The sequence below is a fragment of the Typopeltis vanoorti genome, chromosome 19 (assembly GCF_054136105.1).
Source record: "Typopeltis vanoorti isolate ZY-2024b chromosome 19, IOZ_Tvanoo_1.0, whole genome shotgun sequence".
In the NCBI taxonomy this organism is placed as follows: Eukaryota; Metazoa; Arthropoda; class Arachnida; order Uropygi; family Thelyphonidae; genus Typopeltis; species Typopeltis vanoorti.
In genome coordinates this window covers 93,905,313-93,922,174 of record NC_143567.1, presented here as the reverse complement: position 1 = coordinate 93,922,174, position 16,862 = coordinate 93,905,313, and the positions used below count along the sequence as shown (strand labels likewise).

The 16,862-nt window shown below is 37.5% G+C and overlaps 1 protein-coding gene across 2 annotated transcripts in view; it reads right to left on the bottom strand.

The window, feature by feature from the left end:
• Positions 1-16,862, bottom strand: part of LOC150096359 (AP-1 complex-associated regulatory protein-like) — a 171,339-nt gene that overhangs the window by 56,501 nt on the left and 97,976 nt on the right. For both annotated transcript variants that reach the window (XM_090409375.1, XM_090409376.1), the window contains exon 5: positions 4,091-4,149. In XM_090409375.1, the coding sequence (XP_090265501.1) occupies positions 4,091-4,149 (59 nt within the window). The remainder of the gene's footprint in view (positions 1-4,090; positions 4,150-16,862) is intronic.

The window sequence follows — 16,862 nt, the reverse complement described above, 5'->3', positions numbered from 1 at the left end:
TAAGTTACACACATTTTCAGGAGTGTCCCCTGTCTATATTTCCTCTGAGAGCCATAATCTTTGTTTTGCTAGGATTGAGTTTAAGTCCTCTGTCTGATCTCATTAACTCTGTCCAGGATTCATCGTAGTTCTTCTCTGTCATAACAAAGGAATATTGAGTCCATTGACTCAACAACAACAGAGTGGAGTAGAGTTTTTCTCTAGTTATTGTCAATTGTCTGTAGAGCAGCAGTAATTGCTGGACAAAAATAAATATGGACAGGTGGTAGTTCAACTCCTGGACAGTTTTTGCATGTTTCATAGCTCCTACTACCGTCTGGCTGAATTTTCATGCCTTTAAAATGTTCCGTCCTTAGTCTGGTGATGATTGTGGTTATTTCTCTATTTTCATTAATTTCACTGATTTCATTCTTCTTGATAGTTTGCTTTACCATTCTTCTTTTAGTGACATAGTTAGCATCAGTTAGTGATAGTGGGCGTAATTTTTGAGGTATCTTGGGTCTGTCTGCTCTTTCATTGCCTTCAATATTTACATGGGCTGGTATCCATTGCAGGGTGCAGTTCTTATTTTTCAAATTTAAGGTTGTTAGTAGTTCATGAATTTCCTGTGTGAGTTTTGTTTTTAATGCCTCAAGTACAGATTTTGAGTCGTTGTAGATAGTTATTCCTTCTGTAATGTTTTCTACTGGATTTGAGAGATAGAATTTGAGAGCTGTTTGTATGACTGTTAATTCACAAGTGAAGTTTGAAGCTATTTTTCCAGCTGGTTTTGATTTGCATTTCCTCACCTCAGGTAGAGTTAGAAAAACCCCTGAACCTCATTGGTTGAGTACTTCATCAGATGATCCATCAGTGTAGACAATGACGTGGTTTGGATTATTTAAGTCATAGTGTTGTCCTTTTCTTTTATTTTCTTGCTGTGAATCCTTTTTTTAACAAGGTTCGAAGAGATTTAAGTGTCTCATTGTGTTTTTTGGTAGAATAGTGGAAAAGAATGGCTCTTTGCTTATTTCAATGGTGGATAGGTGCTCTAAGTCAATCTGTTTTCTGATTTCTTGATCATGTTGTAACACAGATCTCTTTAGTCTAGATGTTCTTGTTCAGGCATCGAAAGTCCTGAGTGAGATGTGATCCTGTTGGTCGCTCCTGATTCTGTTATTGAATTTGACTGTGGAGAGTTTTCTTTTGTCTTCTAGTATGTGAAGCCTCTTGTTGAGCTTTTAAATTATTTGTGGATGAGATTGCACCTATGATAATTTTTGCTGCTCTTGATTGTACTCTGTCAAGTTTACTTTTGAGCTAGTAGAAGCTGGAGCCCAGATTGATGAGGCATATTCCATAGTGGGTCGTATGAGTGCCATGAAGAGCGTCTGTTCTGAAGGAATATTGTATCATCAGCATACCTCAGATTGCTGACCCATCCATTTGCTAGTTATCCTACTTCCTGTCTTAAGCTCATTCAATGCTACAGGCATGATGCCCTCAGCATAGATATTAAGCAGGTAAGGAGAAAAGTAGGCAACCTGATAATGTGTTGAGGGAAAATCCATTATTTTTATTACCTCTCACAATTTCACATGCTGAACACAGTCAAAAGATTTGAAGTAGTATATGAAACACATTATCAATGAAAGTCTCAACTCTTTATACTTCTCAATGACCTGTCTAGAACAAAGAATCTGATCTCTGGTACTCTTGCCTTTCCTAAAACCTGCTTATTCAGGCATCAGAATGATAAATGATCTATAAAGCTTGCATGAGTAATTATTGCAATCCTTCATATCTCCCTTCTTCTGCAGTAATATGAATAAGGACTTCTTCCAGTCTCTAAGCCATAATCCTGTCTCCCATATCATTGTAATCAATCTATGAAACACTTCTATCCCTCCATCTACACCTGAGGCCTTAGTTAAGTTCTTTAACTGCTCTTTCAACCTCATGCATAAGTAGAGGTGGTTCCAAATCAAAATTCTCCTGGTAAGAGGGCTCAAATTTTCCTTATTCTTTCTTATAGTTCCTCACAGTACATTACTCTTTTCCATCTGTTTTTGATTTCCAGTCCTTCTGTTAGTACTGCTCATTCTGCCTTTGATAACATTCAATTTGGGCTTAAACTTGTGGTTAAGTCAAGAACTAACTGAAATATTCTTTTATAATTGTATCTCCTCATCTGAAACTCTATTTCTTCCTATTTCTTAGCATAATAATGTTTCTTGTCCTGTCTGATGGCTTTTATGACCTCTCTATGTAACCTCATATTCTACAGTCACCCGTGTCTCTGTTTCTCTAACTACTTTCGATCAGATCCTATGTTGAATTTGAGATCCATGGTCTTCTAACTGGACCTAGATACTTCATGGTTGTATCCTGTATTAAAACCGTGACCCCTTCCCAGAACATTTCAGGTGTGTTCTCACTAGTCTCCAAAAGAGCATTCAACCATTTTGATATTTCTTCTGTAAACCCATTAAGGATTACTTTGACATCCAGTCTAGTGGAATGGGCCTAACTTGGACAGTTTCAGAGTCTTAGTTTGGCTTTTACTAGCTTATGGTCTGTACCAGTCTGCTACAGGACAAGTATATGCACATCAAAGATGCATGTCTTCCACTGCTGGAATGCCAAGATGTAATAAGTAATAAATCTGGTGACTTCACCTATCAATGTTAGATATCCAAGTATAGGTTCGTCGTGGATGTTTCTAGAATCAGGTATTGGTAATAACTGATCTGTTAGCATGGGGGAATTCCAACAGTGTTTCACCATGGCTGTTATGTTCTCCCATACCAAGCCCACCACATTCATGTTGTGGGCTTGGTATGCAACTGTTTGCATTGAAGTCCCGTAAGATGAAAAGTACATGACTCCTTGGTAGGTAGCACAAAATAGTTTGTAGGTTTTCATAGAACTCTTCACTCTCTTCATCAGGCCTATCTATGTAGGGGTGCATAAAAACCATGATTGACACATTCATAGAATGAGCCTTAAGTCTAATAAAAAAAATATCCTGTCGTTAATGGGATTATAACCAAGAAGCGCTCTTGCCTGATTACAGGCAAGAGTTCTTTCCTCATTACAACAGCAACTCCGTGATGCTTTGAATCACCTCATGAATAAACAACTAGCTCACCATCTTGTCTTCTGAAATGCCCTTCTCCATTCTATCAAGTTTCTGTAATTCCCAAGATGTCATTTCTATACCTCTCTACCTCTTTACAGACAATATCAAGAGCTCCTGAACATTGTATGTACCCATGTAAAGTTCACCTCTAAGGTTAATCCCATGTCTTCTGCATTCCTCAATCACAGTGACACTGACATGTGCTGGAGATTGTAATATACTTCTCAAGCAGGATCCCCATCCCACACTGAAAAGCAGGCTGGGACTTCACCCTACTAAGTAAGGCAAATACCTGGGAAAAAAGGCAGACACCAACTGCAGGAGATGAAAAGAAATAGCAAAATAGAAAAAATTCACTCTTAGCCTTCAGATACTCTAATAGCATTGTGGGAAGGAGCAAGAAGGAAAAAAAAAAAAGAAAGATGGGTAAGGGACTAGTCTACAGATAATATAACAAATGGGAAGTAAGGCATGGTCCAGAATCAGGTGCCTCAGGTACCTGAGGTTTGTCAGTTTACCTCAGGTTTGCCACTCCCATGCTCACTTTAGTGAGCCCTTGAGAGGCTATGAAAGTTGTATATTACAGTAGTACTGTCGATGGGCTATTTTTTTTTTTTTTTAATAATCCAGAAACCCAGCTTTATATACCAATAATGGGAACCTTTCAAGCCACTTCAGGCCTCCAATAAGTGTCAACTTTGAAAACTAACACTGGACTGGATGAAAATTAGTCAAAATTCTAACTGCTTTGAGCTATTAGGGTAACCTACATCACTAAAAGAGATTTTTATATACTGAACAGTTTTTAGGGAGTAAACAAGAAAGTTAATCATTGTACCAAATATGTGAAAGTAGTTGGATCTAATTCTAACTATGATACAAATACTGGCATAAGGGGGAAAAAAAAGTGTTGAATGAATCTTGAGTCATAATAAAAAGTGCTGTAACTTTTTCAAGTCTTAAACTTACTCTGTAACAATGGAACTGCATCTGTAGGTGACAAACAATCGACTCCTTCCCCTCCAGTTCTTAATATGATGAAAAATTATATAAGATACATGTTAGCATTATACAGCAAAGTAACAAATAGCTTTATATAAAAACACCTGATGCACAGATAATATGAAGTGTGGTCAAAAAAATTTCCAGACTATTTTTTTTAATCCTCTTCATTTATCTATTACTTTATGCTGAAATCCCATGATATGAACTTGCTAAACAATAACTGCATTTTTTTTTTTTAATCATGATGGTGTCATCAGTACCAACTTATATTTTGAAAAAGGAAATGAAAAAGTTCATAGGGTACTAGATCTGGGTAGTGGGAGAGGGGCACAAATGTTATGATGTTTTGGGACAGAAGCTGCTGCAGAAAATTTTCAATGTATTGCTTTTCAAGTTTTTAATATAGATATAGTGGAACCTCGGTTGTCGAATGCCTCTGTTCTCGAACAATTCGGTTCCCAAACATATTTTCTGAACAAAAAACACCCCGGTTTCCGAACAGAATTTCAGTTCCTGAACAGACAAACAGCAACCACGTGCTGAGCTGTAAGGTGGGAAAGCGTCAGTTACATGGCAGTCTTCGTTCAGTGTAGACACCTGCTCGAATTTGCAGTGAGTTTTCTTGATTTTCTTTGTGTTTTGTTGTTTTTTTTCATAAATTATTATTAATTAAGCCACCATGGTGATAGCAGCAAAGCGAAAAGAAAAGTTGTTAGAACTGCCACGATAGAGATGAAAAAAGAAATTATATCCAAACATAAAAATGGCATTCATGTCTCGGATCTTGCTATGCAGTTCGGTATGGTGAAATCAACGATCTGTACAATACTCAAAAATAAAGAAGAGATCAATTTTCGTCTATATTTTATCTATTTATGTAAGATTTTATGCATTTTCATTATGTTTGCATACATTCTTATGCATGAAGTACTGTTGTAAAGGTTTAAATAAATAATCATCTGGGGTTCGGGAACGGATTAATCCATTTTACATTAATTCTTATGGGAAAATGGTTTCAGTTTTCGAACAATTCGGTTTCCGAACAACCTTCAGGAATGAATTAGGTTCGACAACCAAGGTTCCACTGTATTCCACAATAGTTGCTGTGGAATATCTAATAGACTGAAAATAGACCAAAAAGAAATTCTGCTTCACAGTATCATATTTAGGAATGAATTCATAATAGTGAATTCACTCAAAAATCAATTCAATTATGTAAATAAAATAATTTACAATAATGTAAATAAGCACGTCATACACTTGAGACTTATTTGATCCTCGAAGATGATGGTCTTTTCCACTGAGATTGTTACTTTGTGCATACTCCATAAACTCATGTTCCATTCATCCCTTTATGACAGCTTTCAAGAGGATCCTACAGTTTTTTTTTTTTTTCTTCTGCAAGTTCAGTGTTGATTCTGTCTACTTACCCATCATTCAACAGCATAAATTCTGCAGTGATCCAGCATATTTTGCATATCGTGCCAGAATGATTCCCAATTGATCAATTGCAGTTTGTCATATGCCTGTTCACTGTCCTGATTCATGTATTTCAATGTGTCATGTTTTCATCTGTTATTTGTTGATGAACATCCTTAACATTCAGCGTATCAAAAGACATCACTCCACTTTTAGACTTGGAAAATCAATCAAACATTTCAGTTCTGATTGCTGTTTTCTTTCTCTGAAAGCAAGTTTTAACAGCGTGAAGGTTTCTGTGTCATTTTTCCCCAGTTTGAATTAGAACTTAACACATGTATGTTGTATTTGAAAGAAAAACAAATCTTTATGCTCCATTTTTTGATGGAGCAGAAACTCTAAGAACACAAACATACTTTTACAAAGTATTACTTCTCCATAAAGCAAGCTACAACTTGGAAATATATAACAGCTGAGTAAAATCTAGTTTAGCTACAGCAAACAGAAGAACTGCATGCTAATTGCAGCAGCATCATTTGGTCAGTCTGGAAATTTTTTTGATCACTTTGTAATTAAAGTAAACACAAATATAATGGCCTGTAAAAATACATGCCCAGAATCAATGTTTTACAAAATAAAATTTCTTTGCACGAATTCTTACAAAAATCTGAAGTCATCATCATCATCAAATTCCTGATATATACCCTCAAGTGGTGTACAGAATAACAAACATCCATTCCCACAGCAAGATTCGAGCCTGCAGTCTTTTGGATGGAGAGCGAATATGCTAACTACTCGACCAGCAAAGCTTTTTTTTTATAATTATATTTGTAGTGAAAAAAAAAAGTTGCATTAACAATAAATATCCTTATATCATAATGTTTTCTAAATGTAGTTAGATAACAGTATGATATAAGGTATGATACATTATTATTGTAATTAAACGAATTACTTTATCTTTATGAGAGTGATATTGCCATTTATAAAACATAAACCAGTGAGAACTAAGGAATTTAATGTTTGCAATAAAAGGAGGGGAAGGAAATGGTTATATTCTGAACAAGCTTGCTTCATTATTGGTCTCTCCAAATCACATGAACAGAGAAACAAGATATAAACAGCTGAGCATGCGTGCGCACACGCACACACACAGAGAGAGAGAGAGAGAGAAGATAAAAGGAATAGGGGTTTCTAAGGACAACAGAAAGGAATTATTTGTTATTATTATTATTATTGCACCCTCCATGAAGTCGGCACACTCATCATGTCAGGTTCATTCTATTGACAACATACTTATCATACTGAATCTTAAAATCCTTAGCATTCTTTGCACTGACAACACATTCTGGTAATGCATTCCATTCTTTGACCATTCTCAATGTAAAAAATCTACTCCTTATATCTCCCCCCCTCCCTCCCTCTTCACCATACTTTTACATAACTTCCAGGGATGACTTCTGTTTTTGCCCTTCTCGCCTGCCTCCTGCTCTTTTTATAATGTCATCTGGATTAACCCAGTAAAATCCTCTTACTAACTTAAAATGTCTCTGTCATATCACCTCTTTTCCTCCTATCCACTAAACTCTGCAATCCACATTTTTTCAAATTTTTCAACAGTGCAAAGTCATGATATTATATGTGTAAGAGTGGGAGAGTTTCTGAAATGAAGGAAAGAGTGTTGTATGGTGACTCGTTATTAAGAGGAGTGATAGATGGGAGTTTAACTAAATCGTACTTACCGTGCGTGAAATTTAAGGATGTAAGTGAGAGTATTAGTGCGCAAAAACAGAGGGTAAAAGAATTGATAGTTCTGGTGGGTACGAATGAATTGAAAGACGATAAATTTTGTATGAGAGAGGACTTGAAAGTATTGTTAAAGGTAGCAAAAGAAAAGAGTGACAGAGTTAGGATGGTGAGTCTGTTGCTACGGTATGACAGAGAAGAGTTTAGAAGGAGGGCCATAATCGCAAATGACTTTATGTGTAGGTTATGCAGATGGTGTGGTGTGGAATTCACGGACGTGTGGAATGAGTTTGATGGGTGAAAGGACTTATACAAGATGGATGGCCTACATTTGAATGGATTTGATGTGCGGAGACTGGAAAAAGTGTTGCTGAATGAAGTGAAAATGGATGTACAGAACCAGGGAAACTAGAACTAAAAGGAGGAGGGGGGAAGTGGATATGCGAACAAAAGTGAAACAGTTGAGTGCAAGAATGTATATAATGTACCTGAGCCAGTACTAAGGACAAGAAATTGGAATGGGATAGTTAGAATAACACATCAAGATAGGGGTGGGACAAAGGGACCTCTGCATTTCATGTATACTAATGCCAGGAGTATTAGGAACAAGAAGGAAGAATTTTTGGCCTAGATTGGCTCTTCCTGGCCACAGGTTATTGGCATTAGTGAAACATGGCTGTCAGAAGATGATAGTTAGTGGGATAGAATGTGTAGGTTATAGTGTGTTTAAGAGGGACAGAGAGAATAAAATGGAGGGAGGAGTGTTATTGATGATAGCCGATGAACAAAGTTGTATAGCAGGATAGTGAAAAGAGCTCATTTGAGGGTATTTGGTGTGAGATTGAGACTGGAAGAACAAAATATACGGTTGGGTGTTGCTATAGACCAGGTGATGGAATAGATGGTGGAGATAGTATGCATAAACAAATTGATGAAATGAGTGGAAGGAGGGTAATTATTATGGAGGATTTCAACTATGGTAACATTGATTGGAAGGAGGAGAGGACACGTGAGGAAGGAAATGGATTTTATTCAATTATTAAGGGATAACTATCTGAGACAGCATGTAATTGAAAGTACTAGGGGTATGAGAGTGCTTGACCTGGTAATAGCATCTGAGAATTTGACTGTAATGAATATGACCATGTTGCCACCTATTGGTGAGAGTGATCATAAGGTCTTGACCTGGGAGGTGGCTAAAGGTGTGGAATTTTCGATTAAGACAGAGTATATGTGGAATTACCATGCTGGCAAGTATGACAAGCATAGGAGATTGCTTGGATCAGTGCCATGGCATGTACAACCGCAAGAGCTGGATGTCGATAGAGCATGGGAAGAGGTCAAGAGCTTTTTACAGGAGGTTATGGCTGATTGTATACCTAGGGGTCTGAATAGTAAAACAAGTAGGGGTTAAATGAATGAATAACACCATTAAGCTTGAGCTGCAAAAAAAGAAACAACTGTGGAGGGAATTTAAAGAAAGAGGTGACCTGCAGGCACACGAACAGTATAAAGTGCAGACCAGAAGGGTAACGAGTGTGGTAAAAAAAGCAAAAGAGGATTATGAAAGGAAACTAGCTATGCAAGCTAAAGAGAATCCCAAACAGTTCTTTCAATATGCTGCAAACAAAAAAAAAAAAAAAAAACTGTACACAGCAAAATGATTTTAAGGAATGACGATGGTAAGGAGGTCACTGAATCAGTCGATATAGTGAATTACTGAGCGAGCACTTTGCAAGAGTATATCATCCAGGTGGTGACATTGAAAAAATGAAGGAACCATTAGTTTGTATGGGAATTGTGATGAATGAAGTGGAGGTGAATAATCTATTACAGAACCTTAATGTGAATACATCTGTGGGATTGGATGGTATACAGGCACGGGTCTTACGTGAAGCAGCTAAAGAATTATCAGTGCCCTTGACTATGTTGTTTAATCTGAGTCTCGGGTCTGGTTTAGTCCTGAAGGAGTGGAAAGAGGGGGAAAATAGTTCCACTGCATAAAGGAGGATCCCAGACTACTGTTGCAAATTACCGACTGATCAGCATATCAGGAGTCGTTGTCAAGGTCTTGGAGAAAGTAGTCAAGGGAAAAATACAGGAATGGATTGATGAAAATGAGATACTGTACAAGGGACAGCATGGCTTTGTGAAGGGTAGATCATGCCTCAGTAACTTGTTCAAGTTTTATAACACAGTGATGGCTGAACTGGATAAGGGTAATGGGGTTCCAGTGATACTCCTGGACCTGGCTAAGGCATTTGACAGGATACCACATGGAATTCTAATCCATAAACTACAACATATGAGAATGGATATAAGGTTGGTGAGATGGATAGGTGGGTGGTTGATGGGGGGATATCAGAGAGTAGTTTATTCATTAGCAGAGTCCAAAAGACGGCCTGTGACTAGTGGTGTGCCGCAGGGTTCTGTTCTTGGACCACTGCTGTTTAATTTGTTCATTAACGATATAGGGAAGGCTCTAAGAGGAACAGTTCATTTGTTCGCTGATGATGCAAAGTTGGGTAGGGCAATAGTGAATGCAGAAGATGTCAAACTCTTGCAGGACGACTTGGATAGATTGGAGTTCTGGGCTAAGGAGAATGGATGTGAATTTAATGTGACAAAATGTAAGGTTATGCATTTTGGGGTAAAAAGATTAGCAGCAGTATACCACATTGGTGGAACTGTACTCCAGGAGATTGATGAGGCCAGGAACTTGGGAGTGTTGGTGGATAGAGAGATGAAGTTTAGGGGGCACATTGCAAAAGTGGCTAACTCAGCTCATCGACTCACTTGTTGAAAAATACTTTGACGAGCAGAGACAAGCAAGTTATTGTACCTCTGTACCGAGCCTTGATAAGACCTCATCTCGACTACTGTGCCCAGATTTGGTCACCTAGGTTTCTTCTTGATGGGGAGGGGGTGGAGAGGATCCAGAGGTGAGTGACCAAGATGATAGCAGGTCTATGGAATGAACCTTATGAGAACAGGTTGAAAATTTGTGGGTCGCAGAAATTAGTTGATAGGTGGAAAAGGGGAGATATGATCGAGACATACAAATTGCTAAAGGGTTTCTATATGATTAATTCAGAGGATATTTTTGAGATCAGGACTGGTGGTGAGAGAACTAGGGGACACCTATGGAAGCTGGGAAAGGGCGTGGTTAGCAAGGGTGTTAGAGCTGGGTTCTTTACTTTTAGAGTGGTAAATGAGTGGAATAAGCCGCCAGTCCGTTGTGGGTGCTATGACGGTGAGTGAGTTCAAGGCAAGGTATGATAGATAGTGGACATGATGTTTAGGGCCTCCCTCGATGAGTCTAAGGACTCTTTGGAGTTGCCCGTAATAATAATAATAATAAAATTGTTTTAGTCACTTGCCTCTGGACCCTCTCCAAGGTCTTCACATCACACTGAAAACCAGTTGACAAAATTTTAGTATGATTTTTTAATGATACTTGTGACATAATGATTAGAAATATATACACGTTTGCACAAGAATAATGTCTAATTTGCCAAATATTTCGGTCTGAATATTACAGACCATCTTTAGTGGCTACATAGGAATAGTTTTAAAAAAACAAAGTGATTGTTCGTATTCCACTTTGTTTTTTAAAACTATTCCTATGTAGCCACTGAAGATGGTCTGTAATATTCAGACTGAAATATTTGGCAAATTAGACATTATTCTTGTGCAAATGTGTATATATTTCTAAAATTTTAGTATAATAATCCAAGTGTGGTCTGACCAGTGCTTTATACAGTGGCACAACCACTTCTTTATTCCTACATGTTAGAGTACTTCTTATCATAGTAGCACTACAATGTGCAGCCTTTGCAACACTAGCAATATATATATCTTCTAAACTTAAATCTACTGTCAACCATCACTCCAAAATCTCTAATCCCATCCACTTTCTACAGTACAGCACTTTCAATATAGTACACAGCCTTATATTTCTGCACTGCAAAATGCAATACACATTGCACTTATTCATATAAAAACTACAACTCCACTCCTTTGTCCAAGTCAAAAGTCTATTCAAATTTTCCTGAAGGGAATTAACATCAGCAGTGCTACTTATAATTCTTCCCAACTTTACATCAGCAAATAACTGAAAATCCCCAGTCACTCCACATGATATATCATTTACAAATAAGTTAAAAAGTAGGGACCCAAGAACAGAACCCGGAAGCACCCCAATGGTTACCCTCGTTTTTTTTTGAGACACTGCTCCATCATACACAACTTGCTGGTATCATTCAGAAAAGCAATATACTATCTATTCCCATCCTCTACAGTTTGTACACCACCTTATCATGTGGTAATCATTCAAACGCTTCTGCAAAGTCAACGTAACACACTCGTTACCCTATCATAAAATTCTAGTAAATTGCTAAAACAGGACCTACCCTGTACAAATCCATGCTGACCATCATGAAGTATGTTATGTCCATCAACACAATCCAGTATTCTATTCTTAACTAATCTCTCCAACACCTTGACACAACTGCAGTTATACAGACTGGTCTATAATTGAAAACTTCTGTCCTAGAAACAAGCTTGTGGAGCAGTACTATTTTCCCTTGTTTCCACTTCTTAGGAACCCTTCCCACTGCAAGACTTTCATTAAATAACCAGGTGAAGGGCATAGCCAACTGTGGTGCACATTCTTTAAGAATACATGGTGATATGTCATTCCCAAACTCATTCCCACAGCCTTATTAACATCAACCCAACCAATATCTGATACATCTCTGATTCTTTCAGTTCCAATTCTCCTAATACTTGTCTCCTTCTATATATTGCACTGCATCATTTACACCCATATGCTGTACGCTGATAGAATGCCCATTCAATAATTCCACTATATCCTATGCAACTGTTATTCTGCTATAATAAATTTAGTTTAATCCTTTATCCAAGTGTAAGGAAACAAAGTTTGCACCTGAAGTATCTTCAGGACTGAGGCAATTTGTGGTAAAGGTGGACTAAGCTCTCATCACTTGTTTACACTTGGATAAAGTGTATCATTGCTTACACATGGATAAAGGATTAAAGTAAATTTATTATAGTCTAACCAAGTGGTTCTTGTAGAAAGGCTTATACGTTGGTTGCACATGATTACTAAATAACTTAAGGAATTCACAATGTATACTGGAATATAAATTAAAATAAACTTTAATATATACTTCCTATATTTCGACAACGTCACATTGCCATCTTCATGGGAACATAAGATTAAGACATGTGCGTGCAGGCACTAAAAACAGCAAATGAGGTCAAAGCGAGGAAACTACTGTTTTTCCTAAAGTCCTGATGGTGCCCTAGCAGGCTATATCAGGTATTCTTGGCCGTTGGGCTGAAGTTCTCAAGATGTACATCTCTCAAATTTGGGGCAGTCTCATGCATCCAAATTTGTTGAGGTTTGGCATGTTTCTTAGGGCCTGTTTATATCAACTTCACAACACAGATTCAAAATCTGTGTGGCGTGAAGTTGAAATAAACAGGCACTATCAACTTCCACACTTTCTGGACACAATTCCTCTGCAATCATTAACAGCACTCTCCCTCCTCTTTTCACTTTCTATCCTTCTGGAAGATTATATATCTTTCTATTTGTATTCTTGACATCACATCCACCTCAGACAATCAAGTTTTACTTATTTGAATTATCTTTGGGCATACTGACTCAATCAGTGCAACAAACTCAGTTCTCTTGTTTCGAATACTCCTTACATTTGTGCGCAACACATAACAATCCCCTGTGTCTTTGAGGCCATTCCACCAGCATTAATATTCTCTATTCTAGCTGCTATACCACACCTATCTCTCTCTCTCTCTCTCTCTCTTTGGTCTGACCACTCCTGTTTCTGATATCCTGATTTCCATTCCTACCTGTCTCATCCTCACCTTTATGCATTCTATCACTTTGTGCTGCTGCAACCACATCTTCAACTTCATATCCATCTTCCTCCTGTTATACAATCTGTTTAGTTGTGCTATCCTGCTTCACAATTAGACTCTAATCATTTACTACATTAACTTCTTGACTCCATGCTTTCTCAGGAAACAATAGCCTTTCTAAATGTCTGACCAAATCCATTCAAACAATCCATCAACTTCAAACCATTCCAACTTTCCTTCAAATTCACTCCACAGATTTACAAATTGAACCCCTTTTGCGTCACACAACTCAGCCATCTTACTATTCATTATCTCTGCTCTCCTTCTCAATCCATTGTTATCATATCTGGGTAACATGCCTATCACTTTTCCAACAACACTATTCTTCTTTACTTGCTGTAACAACTTCCTCAAGTCTCTATCAACATTCTTTTTTCCCCAAGTCATTTGTGCCCACAAATACCACTAATTTTGATGCCTGGTCTTTCCTTTTCTGTAACACATCAGTTATTTCCTTCATTGTTTCACCAGGAAAGCATGTTTTGTGCACTTTATTAGTCATCACACCTCTAATGATCGAGTCCCCCCCCACACACACAATGATATATGATTATCCTTTGACTCTTTCTTCATAATACTAACTTCTTCTTTCTCATTAACTAATTTCTTCTTTAGATGTTTAATATTCTCTTCTAGATTTATTTATTTATTCCATTTTATTGCCTTTAGTAACTCCTACGCCTAAGGACATATATTTATATATACTGTATATATATGTGGTGGGGAAAACAGTTATTATTATTATTATTACAGGTATCTCCATGGAGTCAGTAGACTCATCGCAGGAGACCCAAACTAGCAAAACAATATCTGTCATATCTCTTCTTGAATTCATTTACAGACGAAGAGCTCACAACTAAGTCAGGCAATGAATTCCACTCATTCACCACCCTCCAGGCAAAAAACCTTGTTCTGACACCTTTGTTAACCACACTCTTCTTTAATTTCCAGAGATGACCTCTTGTTCTTCCATCACTGTCACACAGCTGAAACATTTCCCCTGCATCAATCCTATAAAAACCTTTTAGTAATTTGAATGTTTCTATCATATCCCCTCTTCTTCGCCTATCAACTAATCTCTGCAATCCACAAGCTCTCAATCTATCAATGTAGGGAGCATTTTTTATATCACTCACCAACTTGGTCACTCTTCTCTGAACCCTCTCCACAGCCTCCTCATCTCCAAGGAATCCAGGTGACCATACCTGAGCACAGTAATCCAAATGTGGAAGTATCAATGCTTTATAAAGGGGAATAATAACCTCTTTATCTCTGGATGTCAGTGTGTTCCTCAACAACCAAGTAATCCTATGTGCAATCTTGGACACCTTAGCAATGTGTCCTCTGAACTTCATCTCCCTATCTACCAATACCCCTGAGTCCCTAGCCTCATCAATCTCTTGGTGTACCTTTCCATCGATGTAGTACACAGCTGGTAATCTTTTAATCCCAAAATGCATGACTTTACACTTTTCCACATTGAACTGACATCCATTTTCTTTTGCCCATTTTACCAGCTTATTTAAATCCTCCTGCAAACTTTCAACATCAGCTTGATTTTTTATTGCACTACACAACTTTGCATCATCAGCAAACAACTGAATATCTCCCTTTAAGCCGTTTCCTATATCATTTATATACAAATTAAACAACATTGGCCCAAGCACAGAGCCCTGAGGCACACCACTGGTCACCTGCCTCATTCTGGACTCGGCTCCTCCATACACCACCCTATGGTATCTCTCCCTGAGCCATTCTCCTATCCATATCACCAATTTAATATCCATTCCCATCTGCTCCAATTTGCGTAACAGTGTTCTATGGGGTATCCTGTCAAAAGCCTTAGCAAAATCCAGAAGTACCACTGTGTAGCCAGTTCCTTTGTCCAACTCAGATGTTATTCTATTATGAATAGTTAATAGATTGCTAAGGCAGGATCTACCCTTAACAAAACAAGTTAGCAAGGAATTTTTTTTTATTGTTCTCTATGAGACTAAATAAAGTTGTGTGCAACAAGAAAGAAGAAAAAGGAAATAAGATACTTCTAATGCAACATACAACTAATGAAAAACATTAAGTGATTTGGGAACTGACAAGAATGCTATATATTGAATTAAACAGCTATATAATCACAAGCTATCTGAAATGACAAGATGTCCAAGAATGTAATAAAAATAAAGGCCTTATCCTATGCCAACTATAGTTGGCTAAAATAAAGAACATAAAATGCACATATCACATATGAACAGAATATGACATATCAGTTTAGCAGTTATTTTATTGTCATTTTATGTACTGAAAATCTTTCTGCTACCATATGTTTTCAAATTTAAAAAAAAAAAAATCTTTATTCCTGATGATGAAGTATACCATATCATGTAAGAAACCACATGAATAATTAAAGGATGTTTACTTCACAGATTTATTGTGATCATACCAGAATTACTGCAAAAGTTTATCTTTTAAGTAGCACTATACCAAGGCTACTCAAATGTCAAAGGTTGTATTCTCGTATGCTCTCAGGTCCATTCAAAAAGTTTTTAATTAGGTTTCAAATATCTGGATGTGAAAAATGATGCATCTTAATATCATTCCATTTAATAAAGCAATAGTTGTCCTTCTTGAGATAACCAATACAGAATGCATTACTTGCAGTGTAATTAAGGTTTGTGGTTGCTACACACGCCTGTTCAGCCAACTACAATGTGGGTGGGTGCGTGTGTGCTACACTCTGGTGAAGTCCAGTCAATCAGCAATAAATAAATCCTCTATCTATACCATCATGTTGGTGAGCTTGTTAGTAACCTTACATAATTTTTTCCTTCCTGAGCCAACTACAGAGTGGAACTATCTAAGAGTGAATAAGTTATACTGTCCACACTGTAAAATCGTGTATAGAAGGATTTTTATACAAAAATACCTTACATACCGATTTTACTGGTAAACAAAATTCACTAAAAATACTTGTGGGTTGATAGAGAAATTTTCATATTTTTTAATTTGGAAATAATATTTTTTCTATATTACTGAATATTGTCACCTCAAAGGGTTTTTGTAAAAGAACAAAGGAATATAAGTGTAAGATAAATTGTCTAAAGAAACTTCTTGGTCACCAGTAATTCGAGATGGATTAAGGTATTAACTAATGACCTGGGGCAACTGCAACCACGAAGGTCAACATTGCAAGGGGGTTTCCCACCTTAATGCAATGACCGAAAAAAAAGGTGGCAGGTGCAGAACAATGTAATACCCAGGGGATTAATACGTAGCAGAACCCAAGGTCGTTGGAGAGATATAAGAGGGGGGTTGCTACGGCGATAGGGGGCTTTTTAGTGGTTCCTTGGTCAGCGAGAAGTCACGAGGTCATGTGAAGTTACGGGCTCGAGAAGGCGACGAGGTCAGAGAGGGTCGAGCAGTTACCGGGATAAGATGTACGTTACAGCGACGGAGTTTTGCTAATCATCATAGAAGATGATTCGCAATCGCCAATACGACCTGCGTTCCAGATTAGATGCCAGAAGTGCGAAATAACTAATTTAAGTTGTTCCTAGAAGAAAGTAGATACTGGAGTTCAATGCCGCCAAGTTTTCCCGACGCTCGCAAAAAA